General features: G+C 45.1%; 1 protein-coding gene and 1 non-coding gene across 2 annotated transcripts in view; both read right to left on the bottom strand.

The window, feature by feature from the left end:
• Positions 1–2,813: 2,813 nt before the first annotated feature.
• The window catches only part of LOC139050581 (gastric triacylglycerol lipase-like), a 35,925-nt gene continuing 14,658 nt past the window's right edge, over positions 2,814–24,080 (bottom strand). The window contains exons 3-10 of the mRNA XM_070527146.1: positions 23,730–23,931; positions 21,437–21,551; positions 19,877–20,027; positions 17,168–17,263; positions 6,597–6,749; positions 5,749–5,820; positions 4,024–4,092; positions 2,814–3,540 (exon numbers count right to left, since the gene is read on the bottom strand). Coding sequence (XP_070383247.1) covers positions 3,289–3,540; positions 4,024–4,092; positions 5,749–5,820; positions 6,597–6,749; positions 17,168–17,263; positions 19,877–20,027; positions 21,437–21,551; positions 23,730–23,931 — 1,110 coding nt within the window. The 3' untranslated portion in view covers positions 2,814–3,288. The remainder of the gene's footprint in view (positions 3,541–4,023; positions 4,093–5,748; positions 5,821–6,596; positions 6,750–17,167; positions 17,264–19,876; positions 20,028–21,436; positions 21,552–23,729; positions 23,932–24,080) is intronic.
• On the bottom strand, positions 15,079–15,151 carry TRNAV-CAC (transfer RNA valine (anticodon CAC)). The gene has a single exon. It is a non-coding gene; the product is annotated as a tRNA-Val (tRNA).

Raw genomic sequence — 24,080 nt, 5'->3', positions numbered from 1 at the left:
GTGAGTGTCACCGACGTAAAAATGTCAATCATAGACGTTGAGCTACTGGCATTTTTTCTACGAAGAAAGGACATTGGCTGCAGTGCCCAATACACTCTGCCACTTTCAATCTTCAAATACTGTGATATCTCGCAAGCTAGTATGCTATCGAAATGCGTGCGTTGACGCCCTTGAAATGTTTGTCACTTCAATAAGAGGTGCAGATGTTTCTCGATGCATTACAATGGACCAGTAAACGAGTTGTTTATAATTCACAATGAATACTGCAGCACTCAAAACGAAAGAAGACAAATACCTAACGAGACATTTCTTCGAGTGTTTGAGCAATGCACTGCATTGTACCATATAAAGCTCAACGCATGTTCTACGAGGCACCGCCCCTTGAAAACAAAAAAGACATCGTAATGGGCACATATTGTTTGCCAGAAGCACATTTCATAGATTCATGAGAAGAATAACAACCCGAAGTTATTTTTTTTAAAGCGGAGCTTTATTTGGCTATATACATTCTTAAGGCTCATTCACGCAGGCGACTCGTACAGGTTAGGCGACCAAGCGTCGCATGCCATGCTTCACTGATCCCAGTCGACACTGCCATTATGTGCTACCGGCTACTGATATTTTACCAAATCAGTTGTATTAGAGTTGGTATTTTTGCACAAATGCAGCGACATGCGGTAGCCAGCTGCTGACAAAATGCTTTCAATTTTGATCTTGCTGAAATATATATGAAACACCTTCGAAGTGCTTGTAAAGTACCCGCCGTGGTTGCTCAGTGGCTATGGTGTTGGGCTGCTGAGCACGAGGTCGCGGGATCGAATCCCGGCCACGGCGGCCGCATTTCGATGGGGACGAAATGCGAAAACACCCGTGTGCTTAGATTTAGGTGCACGTTAAAGAACCCCAGGTGGTCAAAATTTCCGGAGTTCTCCACTACGGCGTGCCTCATAATCAGAAAGTGGTTTTGGCACGTAAAACCCCAAATATTATTATTATTATTGCTTGTAAAGTGCCATTCCTATGGCGTGGTGTCATTTGGGGCGTTACTTTTACCATCGGACCGGTGGGTTTAGTGCATACCTGTTTTAAATGACTGTTGCTTTCTTTTGCAAGTTTTTCTAAGATGAAAACTTTTTCACAAATGCATCCTTCATAACTGGTCTACGTAATGAACAAATTAAATTAAAAGCTTCTTCTCCCATTGTTTTGATAAGGAGTGGAGGGGGAAGAGCAGCAAAAGGCCAGCATTTCTAATCGTCTATCGCTACAGTCAACAGCGCCACCCCATACTACCTACGCCAGCAACTGCAGGGTGTATAGGGAGTGATGATGCGTTCCTATTACAATCGGTTTCGGCGTGGTAGATTGGTTTGCGACGTCCATCTTGCGTTCCATTGCTGTTACCAGCAATGCCCTTTGGCGTTTGCTGCTTGTGACCTCTTTTGGTGGTGACTCGGGGTAAGGCTTGTGTCGGCTCGTCACTGCTCTGTCGGGCCCACGCCACCAACTGCCCTTGCTGGGCATTGCAGCTCTCGGGCAGACCCGACCACGCGCACCGGAGCACCCTGGTAATAGGGCGCTCCCCACTGTACAGCTTCCGTCAGGACTGCCTAGAGCATGGTATTACACTCTTAGAAAATTGTACACCCTTTGGGGATTATCTTGTCCCACAACAATAATCGTTATCTGTCTTGCCCGCGTTTCTTTTCTTTAACGCTGCGAACCCGGTACTTCCCAGTCACGAACGGCATGCGGGTTATCAGTGTGACGCAGCATTCTCGACAGGAAAGTAGCGAGCGCCGAGTTTTCAAGAAAGGAAACGCAAGCAAGGCAGATGACGATTATTGTTATGGGACAAATATACACCCCAAAGAGTACAATCGTTTTAAGAGTGTATGGCATCATCATAATGATGATGATGATTCCAGTGGTGGTGGTGGGGATGGTAAGGGGGATGATGGTTTATTGGTATCCCCTCTGAAACAGGGCGGTGATAAATAGTCTTCTAGACTGCTTGAGTTAATCATGCATGCTATATACACCCTTTACATTCTAGCCTTCCTGTATGTATCTCATTAATCGCTTTCCTCTTCCTCAAAAGTTATCTATCTACCTTGTACTGCTAACTATGCCTTTAACGGATTCTGTTGTGTCAATCTCTTCCCAGCTTTCTTACCGCCAATACTCTAAAAGTCTCTTGCTTATCTGTACAGCTGACCGGTTGATGCTTCTGTCCACTTTAAATCCAAGTGATCCTGATAGGTGTAAGTTACCTACGGGTCCCACTAGATGCATCCCTTTGTATTCTATTAGTAAGCGCTAATTTTTTCTGCAGGTATTTTTGTGCCGCATACATATGCCTAATCTGGCTGCAACTATTTGCTCCGATATATTTTTTACCTTAGGCACCCTGCTCGAGCCTCAAATAGCAAGGCCCTGCCCTTTGTGTTATCGTACATATTTTCTTTTCTAATTTCTGTCTCGTCATTCTTGTAAATCTTCTCGCCCTTCTAAATTGCCCTACCAAAAACTTCTGCGCCACCTACTGAGGCAAGCTGAAACAACACAGTCGCTTCTAAGGCCTCCGAAATCGCATCCGCATCGCGATCTCAGAGGCCACGTTGCTTCTGAGGTGTACACGGCCTCGTCACATACGGTCAGAGCCAAGTCCAAGCTCGCGTGGTTGTACTAAGCCTAGCCTTGCGCAGCTTCTCATTTTCGGTGATTCTGCGTGATTACAGGCACCACGCAGTTGTTTTTTCTTTGTTTTTTTTTGCCCCGTGATGAACGGTTGCGTGGTCGTACCATGGTGCGTGATGGTAAAGAACCGTTCTTGCCAACTGGCGCCTATCTCCACTCCCTCTATGGTCGCGTAGAATTATCGGGAAGGGGAAGCTGCGCAAACACATGGATATATGAGGCTGTGAGCGGGGAAGCCCTGTTGGCCTATCTGCGCCTGCTCAGAAGCAACTGTGTCGTAGTTTTTTTAGTAGTGGCGTTAGGAGTGTCCGAAGCGGACTTTTTTTGGCGTTCTATTAAACAGTCCGGACGGAGGCTGTACATGTGCTTTAATTTCACTCCCATTGACTCCCATCTCCTCTATTTTCACTGGAAGAAGACCCCGTCTGCGCCAAATGAACGTTAGAGCGCTCTGAGAGCCCCGAGTCTGAATTTCTAAGGTTCAACACCCTGCGGGACATCGACGACACGCTTCTGTTGATTTCATATGCACGCTGCATTGTGGTTTAGAGCGTGTGCGCCATTGCAAGCGAAAAACGACTCGCAGTCCTAGGAAGACGTCGCGTATTTATCCAGGAACTCGAGCAGGTCTTTGTACAACAACGTTGGGTTGTTCAGTGCCATGACGAAGTGCACGTGTGTGTAGTAGGGGTCGTCGATGAAGTGGTTCTTTTTGACGCGTGGTCCCAGGTCCTTGATGAGCTCACGCACGTTAGCCGGCGACACAATTCGATCGCCACGACTCCAGAAAATGCCCACGTCGGTCTTCACGTTGCTTATCTTGTATTCTGGAGGGTCCTCCTGCGGGCGCATCGGTAATGAGTGCTAATTAATCGCTCACGCTCATCTACGTGGCCGTTTTATTACAACTTTGAAACACAGAAAAAAAAGCAGTTTAAGCGACATAACGTTGTTTGCGAACTACTGCGGTGTGATTTTTCCAGCGAGAAAAATTTGGTGTTCAATATTACGTCATTAGAGCAGCAAATATTAAATTGGGTAGGTATTCGAGGCTAATCAGTCGACTAAGTAAAATAGAAAAGATGCACGAGGTTCCAAACGACTTCTGCCGGCTGAACAATGTTTGTCCACACTTCATGCATCGTAACCTTTTTATTTTTGCTTTATTAATCTGACCCATATTAAATGCTGCAACATATTTCATATACTGCACACACGCACATCCAAAATATTACGTCGACGCCGCGAATGTGACTGTGTATGGTGCCCACATAATTGTTATCGCAACACAAAAAAAATAGTTATCTCTTTTTTGGTACTTACCTGACCGTAATAAATCTTGTTGTCAACTGGACCGTAGTCAAACTTCGTTGCCTTCTTCGACTGGACAAGCTGTTTTGTGTAGCAACAAAGAAATATGTTTCAGACAAGAACTTTACGTTTGAAGCTGAGTTACATTTAAATATATGACATTTTGTAGATTCGCCACAGGATAAAGATTGTTTCATAAACTGCTCAGTTCACTGAATGTCATGGTGGAGGAAATATAATTTAGTACGAGTTTGTTTCAACTTATTACTCATCCTTGTGCTGCCAGATGTCAAAATCAGACCGAGAAAACAGCACACAAAATAACAATGCGAACTTCACACGGCACGCGTTGGCAATTCCACAACTCCACAAGAGCATGAGCAAGGCCTTCGAGATGCGTGCCGCTTGAGGGATCACGGAGGCCAGCTTTGCTCTTGGCAAACTCCTTGGCGTCACTCGGATGTACGGGGGACGCTGAGGGCGTGTGACTTTCCTGGCCCTTTTTGTTCGCTCCGTCATTTTCTCCCTTCAGTATATTTATCCTTTACTCACATTTCTAGAAATTTCCTCAGCCTCTATTCACAAAAATGTTCGAAAGAGCTCCCGTCAAGCCATTCGTTTATAGGACATATTAGCGAAAGTGGACATCTATAGTCAAACAGCACTCACGAACGGAAAGATTTGTGAATTCGGTCTCGGCTATTTAAACTACATGTACCTTCATTTATTTCAATGTAGATTTACGTATTGACGACTGTTAAAATGTAGTGAATCGGTTTGCGTTGATATTTTTACACATTTTCATACAGAAAGTAAAGAGAAAGTCCCGGATCTCGGCTCCTCTAAAAAGAGTTTACATGGTGGCCATAATAAATAAAGAACAGAGCCTACAGCGCACAACTCATGTAGGGTCATGCAAAAAATGGAAAATATAGAAGTACATTGTAGCGTGAACTGAAATCTCTGCAGGGTTTATGATAAACACAAAGAAACAGAAATAATGCAAAAAAATATGAAATGGAAAAATATAGCACAATGCAAGAATTCATCTCAAAATGTATAGTTGGTAAACATAAGAACCAAAAAGCAGCTGACAATTCTCCCATAAGAGCCAAATACTTCTGTTAGCTTTTGTCATGGCCAGTGAAGGTTCCCTGAAATTAACAGTCTTGTAACATATGTTGTGAGGCCTTTGTGAGATGTACCAAAGTTATACTCACGATAAAAATTATTAAGCAGGTTTGGCGTCCTACAGTTAAGCTTAAATTTGTTTTCCATCATTAGCACGAGGTCTTGGAATTTCCTTACTTAGTTTAAAAAGAGCGTAGGGCATGAGGTTGTGGTATGTAATGGTGTTATGAGATTGGTTTCGGTGGATGTATTGTAATAAGTTCGAAACTTATAGGTTACTTCATTCAGGTACTTTGTGTTTATGAAAGAAAGGTGGTGTGGGCAGGTCCATCGGTCTACAAGAATATCCAGCAATAGCACACAACGCGCCTTTCCGTGTGACCAATAATTTGTGATAATTGCTTGGATATGTTGTGCCCCAACTTAGAAATTCTGTAATGGAATTGTCTCTGCATTCGTGTCTAACAGTCACATACAATAATTCATATTATTTTTTTAAGCGCAGTCTAGTCCCTTGCTTGCTGTTCTGTCCCCTGAAATATTACTCGCCAATAGTTTCCAAATTGTGGAGACTTTACTCCACGTTTCTCACGCGTAACAACCTACCTGCGAATAGTGAACAATATTCTTCACTGAACTCCCAGCAGGAACGTGGCAGAGGTACACCGGGACGCGAGACTGCAATGGCATAAGATACGCTAAGCTTAGGTTACGAAACTGGCGCACACATTTATCAAACGTCTGACACGCTAACACTCACTACTGTTCAGCATACCTTTAAATACCGCGCGTACACCAACGGTACTGTCGATAGTGCAGGTGCAAAATTCTTGAAAAATTTAGTACCTTGTTCAAAAAACAATTGCGTAACTCAAACATTTCCTCACAACAATCAGCAGAACTTTTTTTGATGAACTTACGAGTGAAAAGAACTACGATACCGAATTCGTTTCTCTTTTACGCGGTGCCACTGAGCTACCAGCAGAGTCAAAAGTTTACGGTATGAAAGTTCTGAGAAGAAATAAACGCCAGCCTAGCACTAGATTGCAGCCATTAAAAATGGTACAACACTGTTGGTAACGTGCACTAGTACGCTACCAACATTTGAAGACGAATATAATAGAAAAATGATTTCAAAATTTTACATCCGGGCTGACTGTCCACGCTAGGAAAATATTCCGCTTTAATTTTTGCGATAACTGCGATAGTTTCTACTTACCAGATAACGTGAAACGAGGTAAAGCTTCTGTTTTAAGTAATAGGATCAGTTGCACATAGCGCAGTCGCACCACAATCGAGTTAGTTTCATACGTTCGGGTTTGCTTTACAGATTTACAACGTAGGTGTAAAGCAGTGGTGCTCCGACTTTACTATGGAACCACTTAGTTCTACTAGAGCTGTTTGCTTGCTAATAGTAGGAACAAATAAAGTCTCATCTAGGTTCCTGGTGGTACCATGTTCATATACTTGCTGCCGAGGTTGCCGAACTCGTCCCCGAGTAAGGAACAAATGGCTCTTGTTGGCAAGGCGCAGAAACTTCGTGCCAGCGGCAGCAAGGGGAATCCCTGGGGCATGATCTCGTATCTTCCCAGGGTGTACGCCATGCGCTGCATGTAGGAGAAACATAACGAAGATAGGCATCATTGTAGATATTTAAACCATGAGTCCTTTTCTTCAGGAGTACAGTGATAAGCTAGCCCACTACGAGCAGCACCACCACTCAGAGCCTTTCGAGGAAGGAAAGAACCAACAGTCACATGCTGAGCCGTTGACTAAACTCCTTTTCTTTCCTATGCATTCCGAACTCCTTCGAACCGATAGTACATCGAGTTAATGGTGAAGTAGGCACTGGTACCCAGGCAGCTTCAACGGCCGTGGAGTCGATTAGTCTATCTGGTCGACGAAACGGCGCGGAATTCTAACAAAATTTCAAAAGCCTTCGATTGGTGCGCTAACGCCGAGATAAGGGAGACCAGAACATCGTAAAGAACGGGTGTAAAGATAAATAATTGCAATACGATATCTACCTTGAAAGCTCAACTAGTATTCTTTCAAGCAAGACCGACCGCCAGTCCTACGCCATGTCAGAAACATTGCCCCAAGCAGCGTCAGTGTTGCCAGACAGCGCACACAAAAACCGACCACAATTCGTCCTTCAATACGTAAGCGTCACATTTAGGAAGTCAACAGCAGCGAAAACGTGTTTTAGATATTTACAATATATTTGTGGCCGGTATTTTTGCGTAGGGTGTTTGCGTAGGGTGTTGCGTAGGGTTTTTCCGTATGGTTCGCGGCGGTGGCGCCGTAAAGCTGGGTGTCAGTATTAAACATTTCGACAGCCGTTAAGTTCGCTGTGCAGCACCGTTACAGCTTTTTTTCTTATTCGGTAAAGCTTGAAAACTTCAAAGCACATTGACACGATCGCCGTTGTAAAGTAGCCGTGTTAGACGGGTATTAAAGATCAACACGACGACTTCTCGGCGTCCACTGACCTTACTAAACGCGTTCTGCCTGTTCAGATTACGGCAGTGTAGGATCTGGAGTCGTCGACTCATCATACACATCAAATGAAGCAGCTATGAGTTTCGATTTCGGTACGTCGTTTATTGGTTATTTAAATTTCTGTGTTTCTAGGCAATCTGGACCACCCTACTGGTGACAGGACTGTCAATACCATTTGAAAAGTAAACTATCCTAATATGGTTAAAAAAACGCCGGAGTTTGCCTTTTAAAGGCCACCTGCCCCGAAATTTCGGACCACGTACGTAAAAAAATTATCTACGGAGTGTGCACACATACACCAGCCTTCGTGCAAAATATCGCGTTTCAAATGAAACTGCGTGACAAAAGAAATTCGCAAAAATTCACATTTTTTGATACCAGAACTCTAAAAAAAGAAAACTACAACCGCTACCATTCACCGGAAATGACGCAGAACTGAGGTCGTTGACAATTAGTCACTCCTCGGCATGGCCTCCGAGACAACGCGGCGCCCGCTGCGTTGTCTCGGAGGCCATCTCGGAGGCCACTCAAGTCACTCCTCGGCATGGCCTCCGAGACAATGCGGCGCCCGCTGCGCGCTTCAATAGCACAGGGTTACTAGATGGTATTTCTTTTATATCCGCCAACCTCCAGGTGCACGCGTCCTCTGCGTAGGAGCTATTTCAAGGTTGTTAATAAGAAAATTGGACAAATACTAGCCCTGTAGCTTTCGCAACATTGCTTGATCAATGCACTGTACTCATTTCGCTGCCGTTGCACTTAAGATTGCCAAGCTTAGGGTGGATCATTACAAAATACCTAAATCTCCTTTCTTCCTTGAAAGTGATTTAAAGAAAGATTTCGCGTGTACTGTTGCTGTGTTCCTAGGCAAATTTTGCGGTACCACTATTGCTTGTCTGGTTTGTCAAGAAAAAAGATAGAAAATTATCCTTCGTATGCGCTCCTCGCTGTGAGGGGAATTTCAAACATAGCGGCAATGTGACCTCCGGCGTCAAGAGTACGGCAATGTATGGCCTTCGAAATTGCTTTCCAGAGAGAAAGGGGGTGGGGTTCGATGTGGACACTTAGAGGCCTATTTGAAGCCAAATTCATGCTTTTTTTACTGACAAACACGGTAATTGTGGAATGTTGCATTGAACAGGTCGTTAGGTATAACTGGCTTTTGTGTAACCTTTTATGGCTCGGGTAAAGGCATAAAAGGATAACTTTAGTGCTTCTTTAAGCAACATTTTAACAAGAACACACCAGCATCAGTGCAAAATATTTTTTCCTGTGACAGAGGAGAAAACGAACATAAAGAGAAAACGTATTATGGCCCAGCATAACTCATCACATCGCACACAAAGAAACAGAACAAAGAGGGCTACAGATGAAAGTGTAATTCCGCAGATGGAAATATTTGTCGAACTGCCAGCCTTGCTAGACTCCTACGGAACTTCAGCGTGAGAGAGAGAGAGAAAATAATGTAGAGAAAGGCAGGGAGGTTAACCAGAGGTAGTTCCGGTTGGCTACCCTGCGCAGGGGGAAGGGTTAAGAGGGATAAAAAGAGAAACAGAGTAGAAGGGGGAGATAGAAAGAAAGGGAGACAAGCACGAACAAAGCGCGTACACTACAGAGCGGTAGGGGGCTGCATTCTTAGAGTCTGTCGTGAAGCCCCGTGGACCGCAAGAACCTTACTAGCGCGAGTAGGGCCTTCAACGCGGATGTTCTTTCGGAGCATTGGCCTAAAGCTTTTAGTTCTGAAATTGGACGATTGTCCAACTGGTCCAGCACTCTGCACATCACTTGTCTCCCAGCACTGTATCGCGGGCAGACACAGATAATGTGTGCGAGCGTCTCGTCGATGTTACATGTGTCGCACGTGGGGCTGTTGGCCATTCCTATGAGGAAAGCATAGGCGTTTGTAAAGGCAACGCCTAGCCACAGACGGTAGAGCATAGTCTGGTCACGTCGGGGTAATCCAGGCGGGAGGTGCATCCGTATGTTCGGAGACAACGAACGCAACCGACACATTGTGAAAACATTCGAGTCCCACAGGGGCAAAGTACACTCACGGGTCATCAATCGCAGCTGAGCCGCAGCGTCTGTTCGCGAAAGCGGAATGAAGACTCGTTGACCACTTTCATGTGCAGAACGGGCGGCTTCGTCGGCGTGGTCATTCCCGCTGATGTTACAATGTCCTGGAAGCCACTGAAAGATTATGTTGTGTCCCTTGTCATAGCTTTGGTGATATATGTGCCGAATTTCTGAGGCCAGTTGTTCATTGGGTCCGTGGCGCATTGGGCTTCGTATGCACTGAAGGGCTGCCTTGGAGTCACTAAAGACTGTCCATTGTTGCGGTGGCTTCTGCTTAATGAAATCAAGTGCAGCACGGAGCGCCGCGAGTTCTGCACCCGTCGATGTGGTCACACATGAAGTTCTTAATTTGATTTCCTCAGATTGTGCTGGGAATATGACTGCAGCAGCAGAGCTGTTGAGTTTTACTGAACCGTCCGTGTATACATGTTGGCGGAATCTGTGCACGTTGTGAATGTGCTCCAAAGTTGCTTGTTTCAAAGCTTGCAATGGCGCTCCAGCTTTCTTTCTGATTCCTGGAATTGTCAGTTCAACTTGCGGCCGGTGCAGACACCACAATGGATCTGACAATCGTGCAGCGGGCGTAAATCCTGATGGCAAGTACGATTGATGTCTTTGAATAGTTTTAGCAAAGGTTGAAAGTGGCCTCTTTGCTGGCAAGCAAGCAAGATGGTGTGAGGGAATCCGAGTCAGGTGTCGGATGTGCGCTCTCAGGACATCTGTATCAATGTATACTGTCAAAGGAGCGTCTCTGGCTATGGCCACTGTCGCAATCGATGACGTAGTTTTGGGAAGACCGAGACAAGTCCTGAGTGCTTGGGCTTGCACGCTCTGTAGTTTGCGAATATTCGTGGTGCAAGTATTTCCTATTACAGGTAAGCTGTACCGCAGGAAGCCCAAAAACAGTGCTTTATATAGTTGCAACATTGATGGTACTGTTGCGCCCCAGGACTTGCCGCCGAGAAACGCAAGAAGGTCCACAATGGCGGCCAAACGCTTTGCCATGTACGAGATGTGAGGGCTCCAAGACAAGTCTCTATCAATGATGACGCCAAGAAAGCGGTGCGTTCGTCTATATTGTATAATTTGGTCATTAATCCGCAAAGCATACGGGGCCATCGATTTGCGAGTAAAAGCAACCAGTGCACATTTCTCAGCGGAAAGCTCCAGGCCTTGTCTTCTTAGGTATCTTGACACAACTGTTGAGGCTTTCTGAAGTCGTGCGCGAACTTTACACGTGTCACGCCTGAAGCCCATATGCAAATGTCGTCTGCATATACGGAGAGTTGTACGGTTCGCGGTAACGAATCAGCGAGACCAACGAGCACCAGGTTGAAAAGGGTAGGGCTGAGTACTCCGCCTTGCGGTACACCACGACTGGTATAGCTAGATGGCGTTGGTCCATCTTCAGTCAAAATAAAGAAAGATCTTCCATTCAAATAGTTGCATATCCAGCAAAAGGTGCGTCCACCAATCCCTACAGCTTCTAAGGCGTCCAAAATTGCATGATGATCTACATTGTCGTACGCACCTTTAACATCAAGGAATAAGGCCGCAGTGATGCGTTTCAGGTGTTTCTGGTGTTGTACGTATGTTACCAGGTCGATAACGCTATCTATTGACGAGCGGCCACGTCGAAAACCAGCCATTACCTCTGGATAGACGTTGTAAAATTCCAGGTACCATTCTAACCGTGTAAGGATCATTCTCTCCATTACCTTGCCGACACAGCTGGCCAGTGCTATTGGACGGTAAGATGACAATTCCAACGGGGATTTGCCAGCCTTGAGGAGAGGAACAAGCCGACTGGATTTCCACGTTGTAGGGACCAGGCCGTCACGCCATGATGAGTTGTATAGGCCAAGAAGGGCATCTCTGGCCTCCTGACCAAGGTTTGCAAGTGCAGAGTATGTGATGCCGTCGTGTCCTGGTGACGAAGATCGCCGGCGCCCAGCAAGTGCGGCCTCCAGTTCTTCGATGGAGAAAGCAGCGTCCATACGAGGATCTCGGGAGCAAGGGGGCACTATGGGAATAGGTGCGCAAGGTGAGTGCGTGAGCGCCGGACCCGCGATCCTTGCGCAGTAATCTTCGGCTACCTCGACTTCTCGGCGTCCTTGATGTAGGGCTAAAGACTTAAATGGACGACGCTGTTGAGGAGCACTGCGAAGTCCACGGATTGTTCTCCAGACAACCGACAGAGGTTTACGCGGGTCGAGAGACTCACAAAACGATTTCCAGCGTTGATTTTGCAGTGCAGCAAGGCGACGCCGAATTTTCTTTTGAATGCGTCTGGCCTCTCTAAGGTCGTATAATGATTTAGTCCGCCTGTACCGTCGCTCCGCTCGCCGGCGGATTGCACGGAGGCTCTGTATTTCCGAATCAAAATCTGTGTATTTCTCTAATGGCCGATATGAGCGCATGGCATCCTGCATAGCCTTGGCGATCTCAAATTCTAGTGTGGATGAAATGCCTTCGTGGCATGCGTCTTCCATAAGTGATTTAAACACGGGCCAATCTATTGTTCGTATAAAATTTGATGGAACGGATTTGGTGAGGCCTTTTATCTTCAGGTAGGTAGGAATGTGGTCGCTGCCGTGCGTTTCTATATCTGCGAACCAATGGACGCAGCGAGTGAGGCACCGCGAAACAAACGCTAAGTCTAAACAACTACTGTATGTCTGTCCGCGCAGAAACGTGGGACTGCCATCATTTAGACAACAAAGTTCATGGTCGCAAGCAAAGGACACGAGGTTTCTTCCTTTGGAATTGATCTTGTTGCTTCCCCAAAGTGAATGATGCGCGTTGAAGTCCCCAACAACAATCCATGGACCAGGTGTCGTATCTATAATGTCACTCAGTCTCTGCCTATCGAAACGACTTGATGGAGAAAGGTAAGCGCCCACTAAAGTAAACGCAAGTTTTTGTTTTTTCACGGTCAAACACACATACTGATTAGTGTCATGTGGCCGCACTGGATGAACAACATAAGTCAGGTCACACCGTATGTAGATGGTCACTTTGCTAATGTCAGTACAAGTCGATGACACATGAGGTTCGTAGCCTGAGATCCGGACGGGTTTCTGTAGCTTCGGTTCACAGATGACAACGATGGGGAATCGATTGGTGAAAACGTAATGGCGAAAATCACTCCGAGATTTCAGGCCGCGGGCATTCCATTGCATAATAGATGCTTCCTTGACTTGTCTGAAGAACGGCTGACGCGGTAGAGCCATTGTGCTTGCTACTCGAGGCTCGCAAGAACCGGATCCAGGCCGTCCAGCACTTGTAGTGCACCTCGAGCAGATGGCGTCTGCATGTCGTTTATCAACACGCGAATGACTTTCATTAGAGATTTTATTAAGGCGATAACTTGTTTGTCTTGACTGCGCACGTGATCGGAGCCCTCATTGGTTCGTCGGTAGTCCACCGTCGACCTTTGCTGGGCTGGAGGACTTAATGTCGGAAGTGCAGGCCAGTCGTTTGCAGTAGAGGTATTCACTGCGTCATCAGACACCGTGTTGGTAGTGTGGGTGAGCGCCTTGGGAGCACCAGCCTCAGGAAGTATCATCTGTCTTGCGACGGTATCAGTATTTCTAGACGAAGATCGTCTACGGCGACGGTGGACACTACGCCGTCGTACTTTGGCGGCGGCCTCTCTGTGAGTTGAGTTGTCTCTCACCATTTGTTTTAGGACTTTCCGCTCTGTCTTGTGTCTCGGGCAGTCTTTCGACGACGCTTCATGGGGACCAGAGCAATTGGCACATTTGAAGTGAGTCGCACGGCAAGCATCTGCGCTGTGCTGCTCAGAGCATCTTGCGCACACGGTCGCATTTTTGCATATGCCGCTGACATGCCCGATCTTCAAACAATTGCGACATTGAAGTGGTCTTGGAACGAACGGTCGCACTTGATGACGAAAAAATCCAACTTTCACGTGGGACGGCAAGCTACCTCCCTTGAAAGTTATCCTCACACAGCGTGAATCTCCTAGGCGACGGATTTCAATAATAGGCACATCTGCTGTGGCGGGCTTGACCAAAATAGGCAGATCGTTGTCGTCGATTGACTCGTCGACATCATAAATCACACCTGATATAGTATTGCTGTCCTGTGGTATTATGGTGCGAACATTTATCTTGCCCAGCATTTTCACTGTATTCAAGATATCCAATGCTGCTCTGTTCTTTACGTCAACCGCGAGAATGTTCTTACGGGTGTTAATTCTCATATCCGTGATCTCATTTGGAACAAGAGCCTCTAGTGTTACAGATACGGCTTGCCTGTTTAGCCGATTCAGGTTGTCGGTCGGCGTCTCGGGTAAGAAGAGGATGGTATGAGCCGCGTCATGGGCCTTTGCTGCCGCCGTCGTCCTTGCTGAAGACGAGGAGGCAGTGACGATTCTCCTCTTTCCTTTTTTCCTCACAACGGTCAAGTAGTCGCCGTCATCCGACAGATCTTCTTCTGAAGCAGAGTAGTACAGCAAGGTGTCCTCGCTGCCCGTGTCGCTCATCAGGTGATTGCGCTTCCTCGGAGCGCTCGACGCTGTGCCGTCGGTCTCCTCCGGACGTCTAGCTGACTCCGCTTCCATCGCCGAAGGTCTCGGAAGCGGCGCCTCCCGAAAATACGCAAAAATACTCGCAAAATGAGAGCAGTAGAAAACGGGGTTCCACACAAGAGCCACTTCTTCGTCTTCTTCCTTCAGCGTGAAGTTCTGTCGGGAAGGTCAGTGAGCAGACACCTGGTGACACACCCCTGACATCAACTCGAAGGAGGATCAAGCGGAACAATTGCCGGCTATGTATGCCAGGCTAACCCCGCCTGCTTCAACATCACCGCCACCACCACCAGACGTCATGAACGATTAAGCTATTTACGATTTGCCCAGTAGCACAGAGCGACGACTGCTGTTTTTCGTGCAATGTAAAATCTAAATGTTGCATCAGCAAAATTTTCCGAAGTCGTGTTATCTACCAGAGGCGATGGCAGTCAGTATATGTACCAAACTCCAAGCCGGATCTGACTTCAACTCAAATCCATGGACAACTCAAATAACCAACTCAAATAACCAAATAATCAACTCAACTCAACTCAAATAACCATGGACACACGTTTCAGTTGCCTTGATTATTTAGTTTCGTGCATCCCATTCCGCTCCGCGTATCTCGAACATGTTAACCATTCCTGCGGTGGAGTAATTCTATCTTGACGTGCAACTGTAAACTTCTTAAAGCGCTCGTTTCCTCCATACACCTGCTGCTGTCTTTTCTTCCTTTATTTTTTTTGGCAATCTTCCAGCCAAAAACCCGTGGGTATCGCACTAGTGTAAAAAAAGAAAACGCTGGGACGATGAAAAAAAAATGTTTCCGCCCGGGATCGAACCGGGGACCTTGCGCGTGTGAGGCGCACGTGATAACCACTACACCACGGAAACGAGCACGACAACTTGCTCTTTAGAAATGCTTTTCCAGAACATCCAATAGTTGCAAATAAAAATGATGAAAAGAGTGTGTTGTAAGTCTCTACAAAAGAGAAGTTGGAATTTTTGTTTTCTCCTTAAGATTATTGGCGAAAAAGAAAAGTTTTATTAATCCTATAAGCTAGCTGATGGTCCTTATTTATCTAGCAGTGAGCTTTATTTTTTATCCTTCAAGCGACGAACTTAAACGCTTCAAGGAGCCGCTGGTGCACCTCGAAACAACCCAACCATACTTTTTTTTTTTCCTCAATACATTTTTTAGCGATCACACTGTCAAAAATATTGCATATTATGGCTCGGGTTGCCTAATATAACGTTTTGAAATGGTACTTATTTGATCTGTCGAGAAACAGATGGCATTTTCAGTACGGGAAAACAACATGTCCTTCGTGATTGGTTTCTGTTAATGGCTGGGAGGTGCGATGTGGACGCTCAAGAGACTTAGCCTAAGGGAAATTCAAACTCCTTTATTGAAAAAAAAAAAAGGCGAGTAATAGTTCCAACTGTTATATTGAACAATCTAGACTATAAAATGTGATCTTGCTGTGAAATTTGAGCAAGAACGCAGCATTGGTGCGCATGAAATGTTGTTGATATTAGAAAGTAAGAACGCAGGTCTGTGTATGTGTTTTTCACTTTCATTGCAGAATTACTTCTCTGTCTTTCTTGTGTGCATAATCTACTTTGCCTTTCTGAACATACCGGATCATGCAGAATATGAGCATTCTGAAAGATACCTAGCTGTCAGCGTCGTTCTGGCCAGTTACTGATTTTTCCGCCTATGTGCGCATACTAATCACCATAACCAGCGTCTTGATAGTGACTTGCTGGACGAGTTTGCATATGGTATTGCGTAGTGGAATGCTAGCGAATAGGGAGAAAGCCAAAAAAGATCCGTAAGGAAGAAACAGACAAGGGAAAGCAAGCACCCTTCCTGTCCTTTTGTCAGTTTCTTCCTCTTGTCTTTCTGTGGTTTCGTTCCTGTTCGGTGGCATTCCGCCACATATTACCAATATCATCATTATCGCCATTCACAATGTAAGGTGTTTTATCCAGCAACCCATTGAAGCTTTTGGAAAGTGCAACGTGAAAAGTATCCGATTTTGTGACGTCTACGAATAGTGAGACAATAATATATTTTTGTAAAATAGTCCGTACAGGACCCTTTGAGCCAGATCATAGCCCGCTATACCTATTAACCAAACAGCCTAGGTTGGTTTAAAAGTTATTTTTGTTGTTGACCTTAGGGTATGCCAGCTACCACGCTCTCCCTGTTCAAGAAAGAAACAGCCCAGACTGTCTGGTCGGCACGTCCAAACGGCAAACTGCTTTTAAACGAAGAGCGAAAGGTCATGTGTGCTTTAACCTGTGGCAGCTCGTGAGGAGCAGAGCAGATGGTTTATCGTCGTCTAGGCTTATGAAAAAAAGAAGTTCTAACAATTGCCTTCGTATGGCGGAAGGATGGGCAAGTTGAAATGGGGCACAAAGTTGCGGCCGATGGCCTGCAAGAGCACCAGCTAAATATATATGTAAGCCCACATTTGCACGAAAGAACATTGACGTTATCCTAGCCACCATGTCGGAGGACCAGAACGCTAAAAAGCTACAGAAGTGGCGTCTGTTGACGCCTCACGCGGTGGTTCTCTAATGGCTCTGGCACAGATGCCAGCTCAGCGTTCCGGCCGCATCTGAAGCAACTTGCTAGTGGCAGTAAAATACTGCCGCGAGTAACCTGTTTGACATCATCCTATCCGACCGTCTCAAGACTGACGTCATCCCAGTCGCCATGTTGGAGGGCCAACATGGTAACAAGCTGCGTCCGGAACATGACGTGCAAGTTACCGATACATTAAAGAAATGCAGTGAGAGCAGAGAAGAGTCGATGTCTCGGTTTCAAGGAAATAGAGTAGATGTATTTGCTTGCAGTTGTTTGCCAGACTTGTGAGGCAGTTCATGGCAGCCTAAGCTCACCAATGCATGATCGGCGAAAGGCATCACCATGGCGATGGCGTCAGAGTCCATGTGGGACAACTTGTTGAATGGAGCCAGGCCCGCAAACACCTTCACCTGCGTCGGGTTCACGGAGAAGCAAACAGATGAAGCAATTAATAAATAATGCAATTAATAAAACACACAATTACTAGAGGATTTGCCATATGGTAAGGGAAGTGGCCTATTCCTCTGACCATGTCAGTATTGAGTCGAAAGCTGTTAGATGAAAGATATGCTGAGTTTGGGCTTGAGAAATGACAAAATAAATGCACTGAAGCCCCCATACGCAATTTGTACCCTCAATTTGGCTGTCAGCCATATGTTTCTCTATTATTGTTCTGTTTCATATATTACTTGTGAACCTACAACCTGCCTTTTTTTCTTGCATTTCCTTGTATCTCTTGCGTTTTTGTTGTAACGACTCTAGACATCACTTCGGCCCATAAAAACGATTTTTGTAAGTCAGCCATTATTCCTGATGTTGTCAGTGTCCTCATATTTCTCTCGTGCTAATTATTTATTACCATGATCTAATTCGAGTGTTCTAGAATGACTAGAATACATCTTCTATGTCCTGCACTTTACACCCGTCAAAATTTCCAAATAACGCGTTTGCATGTCTCGATGTTTCATAAATATTATGTCCCAGGCTCACTTCTCCAGCAACATGACAATAGGTGCAGGCGTACAGCATCCATTTTTTGGGAACATGCCCGCTGGAAGTGTTGACGAGCTTTCATTTACTTATGAGAATTAATCATACAGTGCAGCAAAATGGGAGTGCTTCGTACTTTTCTTATGCACGCGCTAAGCGCCCTTGCTGCAAGTGAAGTGGCCCTGTCGGAAAAGACAGTGGGAAATATAGGATGAACTGAACCGAGCGTAGTGCAGTCTGAAAACGCTGCCCTTCCTTCACATGGGCCTTTGAATGCTTCATTGAAAATGGGATTGTCATTCACACTACAACAAATGGTTCGCGTTTTTAATTCGTTCACACACAAAAAAACTAGGCCAGGACATAGCCTAGCTCACTCTCTAACTACTGTGACGTCTCGACAGCTGAGCGTGCGTCATGGGCCGTCTCGCTAATACTCTCGTTCATTAAAGTGAATCAGAATAGAACCAGTTTCATTTTCCTCAAGGAAAGGAAAAATGGACCCCAGATGGTTCTATATCTCCTATCTCTAAATCGTGCACACTGTGACGCAAATGCATATACGCCCGACACACCTCGAGTTCTGTTAGATATCTCTATAAAGTGGGTGAAATCCGCATATGTTAACACGATTAAATGCGTGACTGGTGGTGGAACACAACCTCTGTCTTCCAGCAAATCACTCCCATGCTCTAACCATTGAACTACGATCGCACGAACGCTTCTTTCGCGCCAAAGTCGCTCTAAGGGACCCCTGGCGAATGCGTCGCGAACTAGTTTCTAGCATTCTTCTCTCGTGACAGCTAGCGCTTCGGGACCAGCCAATATTATCTTTGCTAGACTGCTATATCTTCGGGATTGGCCCATACTTTCTGTTAGACACCTCCAAAGTGGGTAAAATTCGCCCATAATGTCATTGCATTGAAAAGTATGGCGCGTCAGTTCTTTTTTAGTGGAAGTCAAAGAACAGTCTGGAAAAGCAATTCCTGCTGATAAAAAGTACTTACTTGATCGAGCCCTGCACAGTGGCATAAAGGACCAAATTCTACACGAGAATACTCCCATGATCCTTTGCGATAGGCCATAGCTCTCTTACGGACGTTTTCTTGTGATAGAACTCGCTTGAGTGACTCAGTTGGCTGAAAGAAGTAGCTAGACTGTAGCTTTTATTATTTTCTGATACGTACGATCGCGCACTAAGCTGGCAATGCTGTGGAATGTACGGGAGCAGTACTGTGATAGATATTCGTCAATTCGCGGATCTCAGAGTCGAATGGCTTTTGATATGTGCAACGTCTTCTCCAGCAAAATTTGCCGCCCCACTAAAATCATCCCATAACACCCTTTACGAACTTCGTTCAAAAACATGAACGAAAGTATACATAGTGCGAACGCATGCATGTCTGTGCGACGCAGGTACCGTACGAATGAGTTTGTGCATTTCTTGTCTGTTATCCAATGGATAGTCTTCTGGCACATTAGTTTTCAGTATGGCATACTTGAGCAATTTATGCATTATGTCCTTAATAGCAGGGTAAAGCTACAAAATGATGTGTGTCCGCTGTAGATGGAGGAGCCGGGTACATAGGACACATTACAGGTTGTTGTCAGTCGCAGATCTCCAGGCCCAGGTGAGAGCGAGTGGGAGGGCTACGCAAGCTGAACGCCACTGAAGAAAAGCTTCCTGGAGCCGGGAGAGATTACAAGGAAATAATCAGGCGCGTGGCTATATTACTGCACGTTCGTTCCGTGGGAGAATGGATTTCTAGACTGGGAGACGAGCTTGTTCGCATTTAGGAGCTTACATTCGCTATGGAGTGAAATCGCAACGGGCCAAAAATCGTTAAGGAGCACATGCTTGTTATGTCTGGATGTCGCGTGACCCAAACGCCACAAGTGTCAAAAGTCGCTTCAGCCTCGGCAGTGTTTACTGCCGCTACGTATGAAACGATTTGTGAGTTCTTATAACTTCTCATCCTCAGTTCATAGGGTGCGAAAGCTTCAACAGGCTCGATGAAGTTTTATATTCTCACTTTGTCGTTGTACTTCGGCCTCTCGGACATCATGGTGAAGAACATGAGCGTGCCCTGTGAGATTCCCAAGTAAAGGAGGTCTTTCCTGCCTGTCTCCTTCAGGACGTAGTCGATCTGGGCCGGCAGATCGTACTTTGCATGTTCGTGGAACCTGCGGTGGTGATATGTATGATGTTTATCAGCAAACAATTTTGTGGCCCTTAATTTCACGGAATGTAAAGCGCGACGCTTTCTTGGGATTACAAATTCCACCATACACTCCAGTCCATGGCGCAACGGCTTGTTCTTGTTCTTATTCCTTTGTGAAATGGCGCAACCCACTCTATAGAATCTACCCTGAATTGGGAGGGGGGGAACTGGTTTCACCAATTCTTTCAAAAAATAATAATAAATGAAATAATTACTTTGTAACCGTAAACTCAAATGTCTCCTCTTATAGATATGAAGCCTTATACATCTAAGTATTCTACCAAAATTATGTGAGCATACGAATTAAAAAGAACAACTGTAGCATGCAATTCTTTTTGCCTCGCGCAGAAAGTTTCAGAATGCTTCATAAATATTCATGTGGCTTTAACCCAACAGAGTAGCCCAAAGGAAAAAAATTTACCGGCAATGTCGAATTCAAACCAAGGTTTTGGAAGGATTCTATTGAAAATATTTTCTTTTGAATAATATGAAGCACCATATTTTCGCCTTTGACACCTTCCTCTTCTTCCAAATACGTCAAGCATACTAAAAAGTATACGCATGTCTACTAAAGAAACTTTAGGCTGGGAATCTTCAAGAAAAGTTCATCGGAATTAATTCTTTTCTTCAGCAGTGTTTAAGGGAAATTAAACGCGACATTTAGGCATTGACCTTTTTATGCTTCTTTAACACAATGCTGAGTTTCTCTTCTGGAGGCTTAATCTGATAGAGCTTCTTTTGATAAGTTAAAATTATGACCAGTTTCTTGCGTCGGTGACTTCTTATGCTACTTTGCTGTTAACTCACTGCTGTCAAGTCCGACATGATTACAGGGCTATAGCACGTGTCACAAGATCGTGTTGTAGATCTCCATTATGTATATTGTGTATATATTCTTAACTTTGTCTCATGTCCCGTGTGCTATACTGAGGGTTTCATTTTTAAGCAATCGGGAAGTGCTTCTTTTTCATTCCTCGTTATTTCTTGTGTATTACCATGTGGTTCATTGCTCTATATTAACTGCAATATTGATCTAGCAGGCTGTTTCTCAGACAAACTTCTCGTTTTCTTGCAGTTAGCAATTAACAAAAACAAAATCTCAGAAAAATTAAATGTACACCAAAATATTACATTAACATTAAAAGAATATAATAGGTCATCGTGAACCAAGCTGCGCTCCAGAAATAGCATTGCATTTGCAGGCTCAAAGTAATTAGTGTACTGAATTTGTACTGAAAGGCGTTCATTCACATTCATGGCACCTAAATTTGTGAAACCTTTATTGTCTGGAATATTGAGCACTACTAAGGATAAGACGCTCAAATAAACGAACTATTACTAAAAGATTAACAAAAAAGCAAAACAACTCACGAGAAATTCCAGAATCTTCGCGAACGTTTGTTGTACTTCTTGTGACGTTTTCCGTACGTATTACCGCGAACGTTGCCCATCCACACGTCGTACTTGCTGTCCGCCAAGACGTAGCCTGAAAATATAAGATGCGTTAGATACATATGTAAGCGGGACATAAATTCTGTTTTTATTTTTTGGAGATACGGCGAAAAATGTGTTTCTACTTCAGCTGAACTTCATTTAGCACAGTGAGAGCAATATAATTTTCAATAGGATGGCTGAATCAATAAAACTTTATTCGGAAAGGTATCAAAATAACTGTCTGATATCATTCGAGGCTCCATGAAAGCGCCTGCAAGTGTATGGCTTCATTGTGATTCGAATTGTATAGGCACCGCATAGAATGCATTGGGCGACAATTATCAAGGTTTCAAGAACGCACTTGTGCGTCAAAGCTACAGACCAGTCCTTCGTGACACGTACGCAAACATATGCCTAAAGCCTGTATTCTTTGGCGATTGTATCCAAAAGCGACCCTTCACAGGTGCTGTAGAATTATTTTTTCACTTATCGAAGTGACAGAGTCGCGTAAGTTATCTAAGACAATTGAATTGTGGGGTTTTATGCGCCAAAATACGATTTGATTATTAGACGCGCCGCAGTGGGGGGCTCCGAATTAATTTTGCCATCAGTCAGGGGCTCTTAAGATTTGAACCCGCGACCTCATGCTTAGCAGCGCAAAACCATAGCCGCTGAGCCACCGCGGGTCGATCTAAACGTCAATCATTAGTTAATTCATTGACCTGCTGATTTATTTCAACATATAGTTGATTGAATGTCAAAAGCAAACAAACAAGCCGACAAATGGAAGCGCACTCTGGGATCGAAGTTTATAAACAGGAACAAAGCGTGTCAGACAGGCTGGCCGACATTTCGACAGTTGGACCTATCTTGTCAAACTAGCCAGCAATTTATCCCTCTTGATGCAACTTCTATCATGCAGTTGATTTATTCTTATTTATAGATTGAATGAGTCATTGATCAACGTAACTTTATTGATTGATTGATTGATTGATTGATTGATTGATTGATTGATTGATTGATTGATTGATTGATTGATTGATTGATTGATTGATTGATTGATTGATTGATTGATTGATTGCATTTTGTGCTTCAAGGTTGCACGAGAAGACCATGTGACACGTCACAGATGCACCCTCGAAATCACTATTTATCACCTTAGTTCATTTAACGAAGAATTATCAGCATGCGGGCGCTTCTGTTTTCCACCCCCATTGAAACGCTGTCGGCGAAGATGGTAGTAGAGCCGAATGACCCCGAGGTTAACATTAAAATCAGCCCCGCAGGTCAGCTGACACACAACATCACCTCCCGACGCTCAACTATACCTGTAAAAATAATCTTGTCAATATCACCTCACGATTCTTGGGATATGTACCTCCAGCCCCAGATTTTGTGGGTGGCTAGAAAGCAGCTTTTACTTTACTTTTTGCACATTTCGCTAACAATCCCGAGAGATAAACAGGAAGAAAGGGCAGGGAGGTTAGCTAGCTTTTGCCCAATGTGCTAACCTGCACGTGGGGAGAGCGGAGTGAAAAAGAGAGGTGACGGGAGTGTCATTTATGAGCGTGTATACTGGACGATTGAGGCCCAGCATTTCTGTGGTCGGGCACTCAGGTCGGTCTTCAGGTACATGCGGAAGAGTTTGTGTGATTTTCTGAGCTGGTAAGCTGTGAAGAGAGCCTCCCCAGACCTTATCGAACTTCTGTTTGTCTAGCGGAGGCCACTGAGGGCGACAGGAGGGCACACTGTCATACTCAGCTGTACGAGTGAGTGGTACGATCACAATACGGAAATTTCACACTACAAACACCCCAAGAAAAACGCAATAAGAAACAAGTCCACAATATAGAGAAACCCCACCGAAACACGCCTGCGTATGAAGAAATAAAGAGAGAAAGAGAAACGTTACAAAATCTCTATAGCAACGAATGTATCAGCAAGTCATAAACACATTTAGAAATAACAAGAGGACACAAAAATTACATTTCGCCAAAGAAAAATCGATGAACACACTGTACACGAGAAAAACCCGTAGTGTTTTCAAAGACAACTTCAGCTTGTTGCGGCACAAGCAGGGTCCAAGCGTTTTCTCCCCAGAGAAAGGGCGTCTGTCCGAAGTGTTCTGTCTGCTAAGGATCTTGTGCAGCTGGTTTTGTTGTGGGCACTCGTCTGGGTAGTGCGAGAACCCGCCGATTCAAACTGATTACGCCGCCGCCGTGAATCTTACCGAGTGACTGCTTCGGGAAGTCCAGCACGAAGTTCGACGAGTCACCGAGTAGACCACTCATGAGGAGGATAGGTTGTCTGTGGCAGGGGTCCTTGCATGGCTCTTTGCCGTGCGGTATCCGATGCATCTCGATGATGTACCCGTCACTCGTGATCGCATTGTGGCGTTCGAAAGGATAGCCCTTGCTTCGAATCAGTTGCTCCTGCGATGGAAAGGAATAGAGAGAGAATACATTGAAGTCACCCTCCACTGACCGTCCTGTTTGCCACTTCGCTTTTACGATACGCAGTCATCATAATCATCATCACTATCGTCACCATCAGTCGATTAATGTCCACAGCCATACGAAGG

Source organism: Dermacentor albipictus, chromosome 10 (assembly GCF_038994185.2).
Source record: "Dermacentor albipictus isolate Rhodes 1998 colony chromosome 10, USDA_Dalb.pri_finalv2, whole genome shotgun sequence".
In the NCBI taxonomy this organism is placed as follows: Eukaryota; Metazoa; Arthropoda; class Arachnida; order Ixodida; family Ixodidae; genus Dermacentor; species Dermacentor albipictus.
The sequence above is the reverse complement of the archived record's forward strand: the minus strand, read 5'-3'. Positions and strand labels throughout refer to the sequence as shown.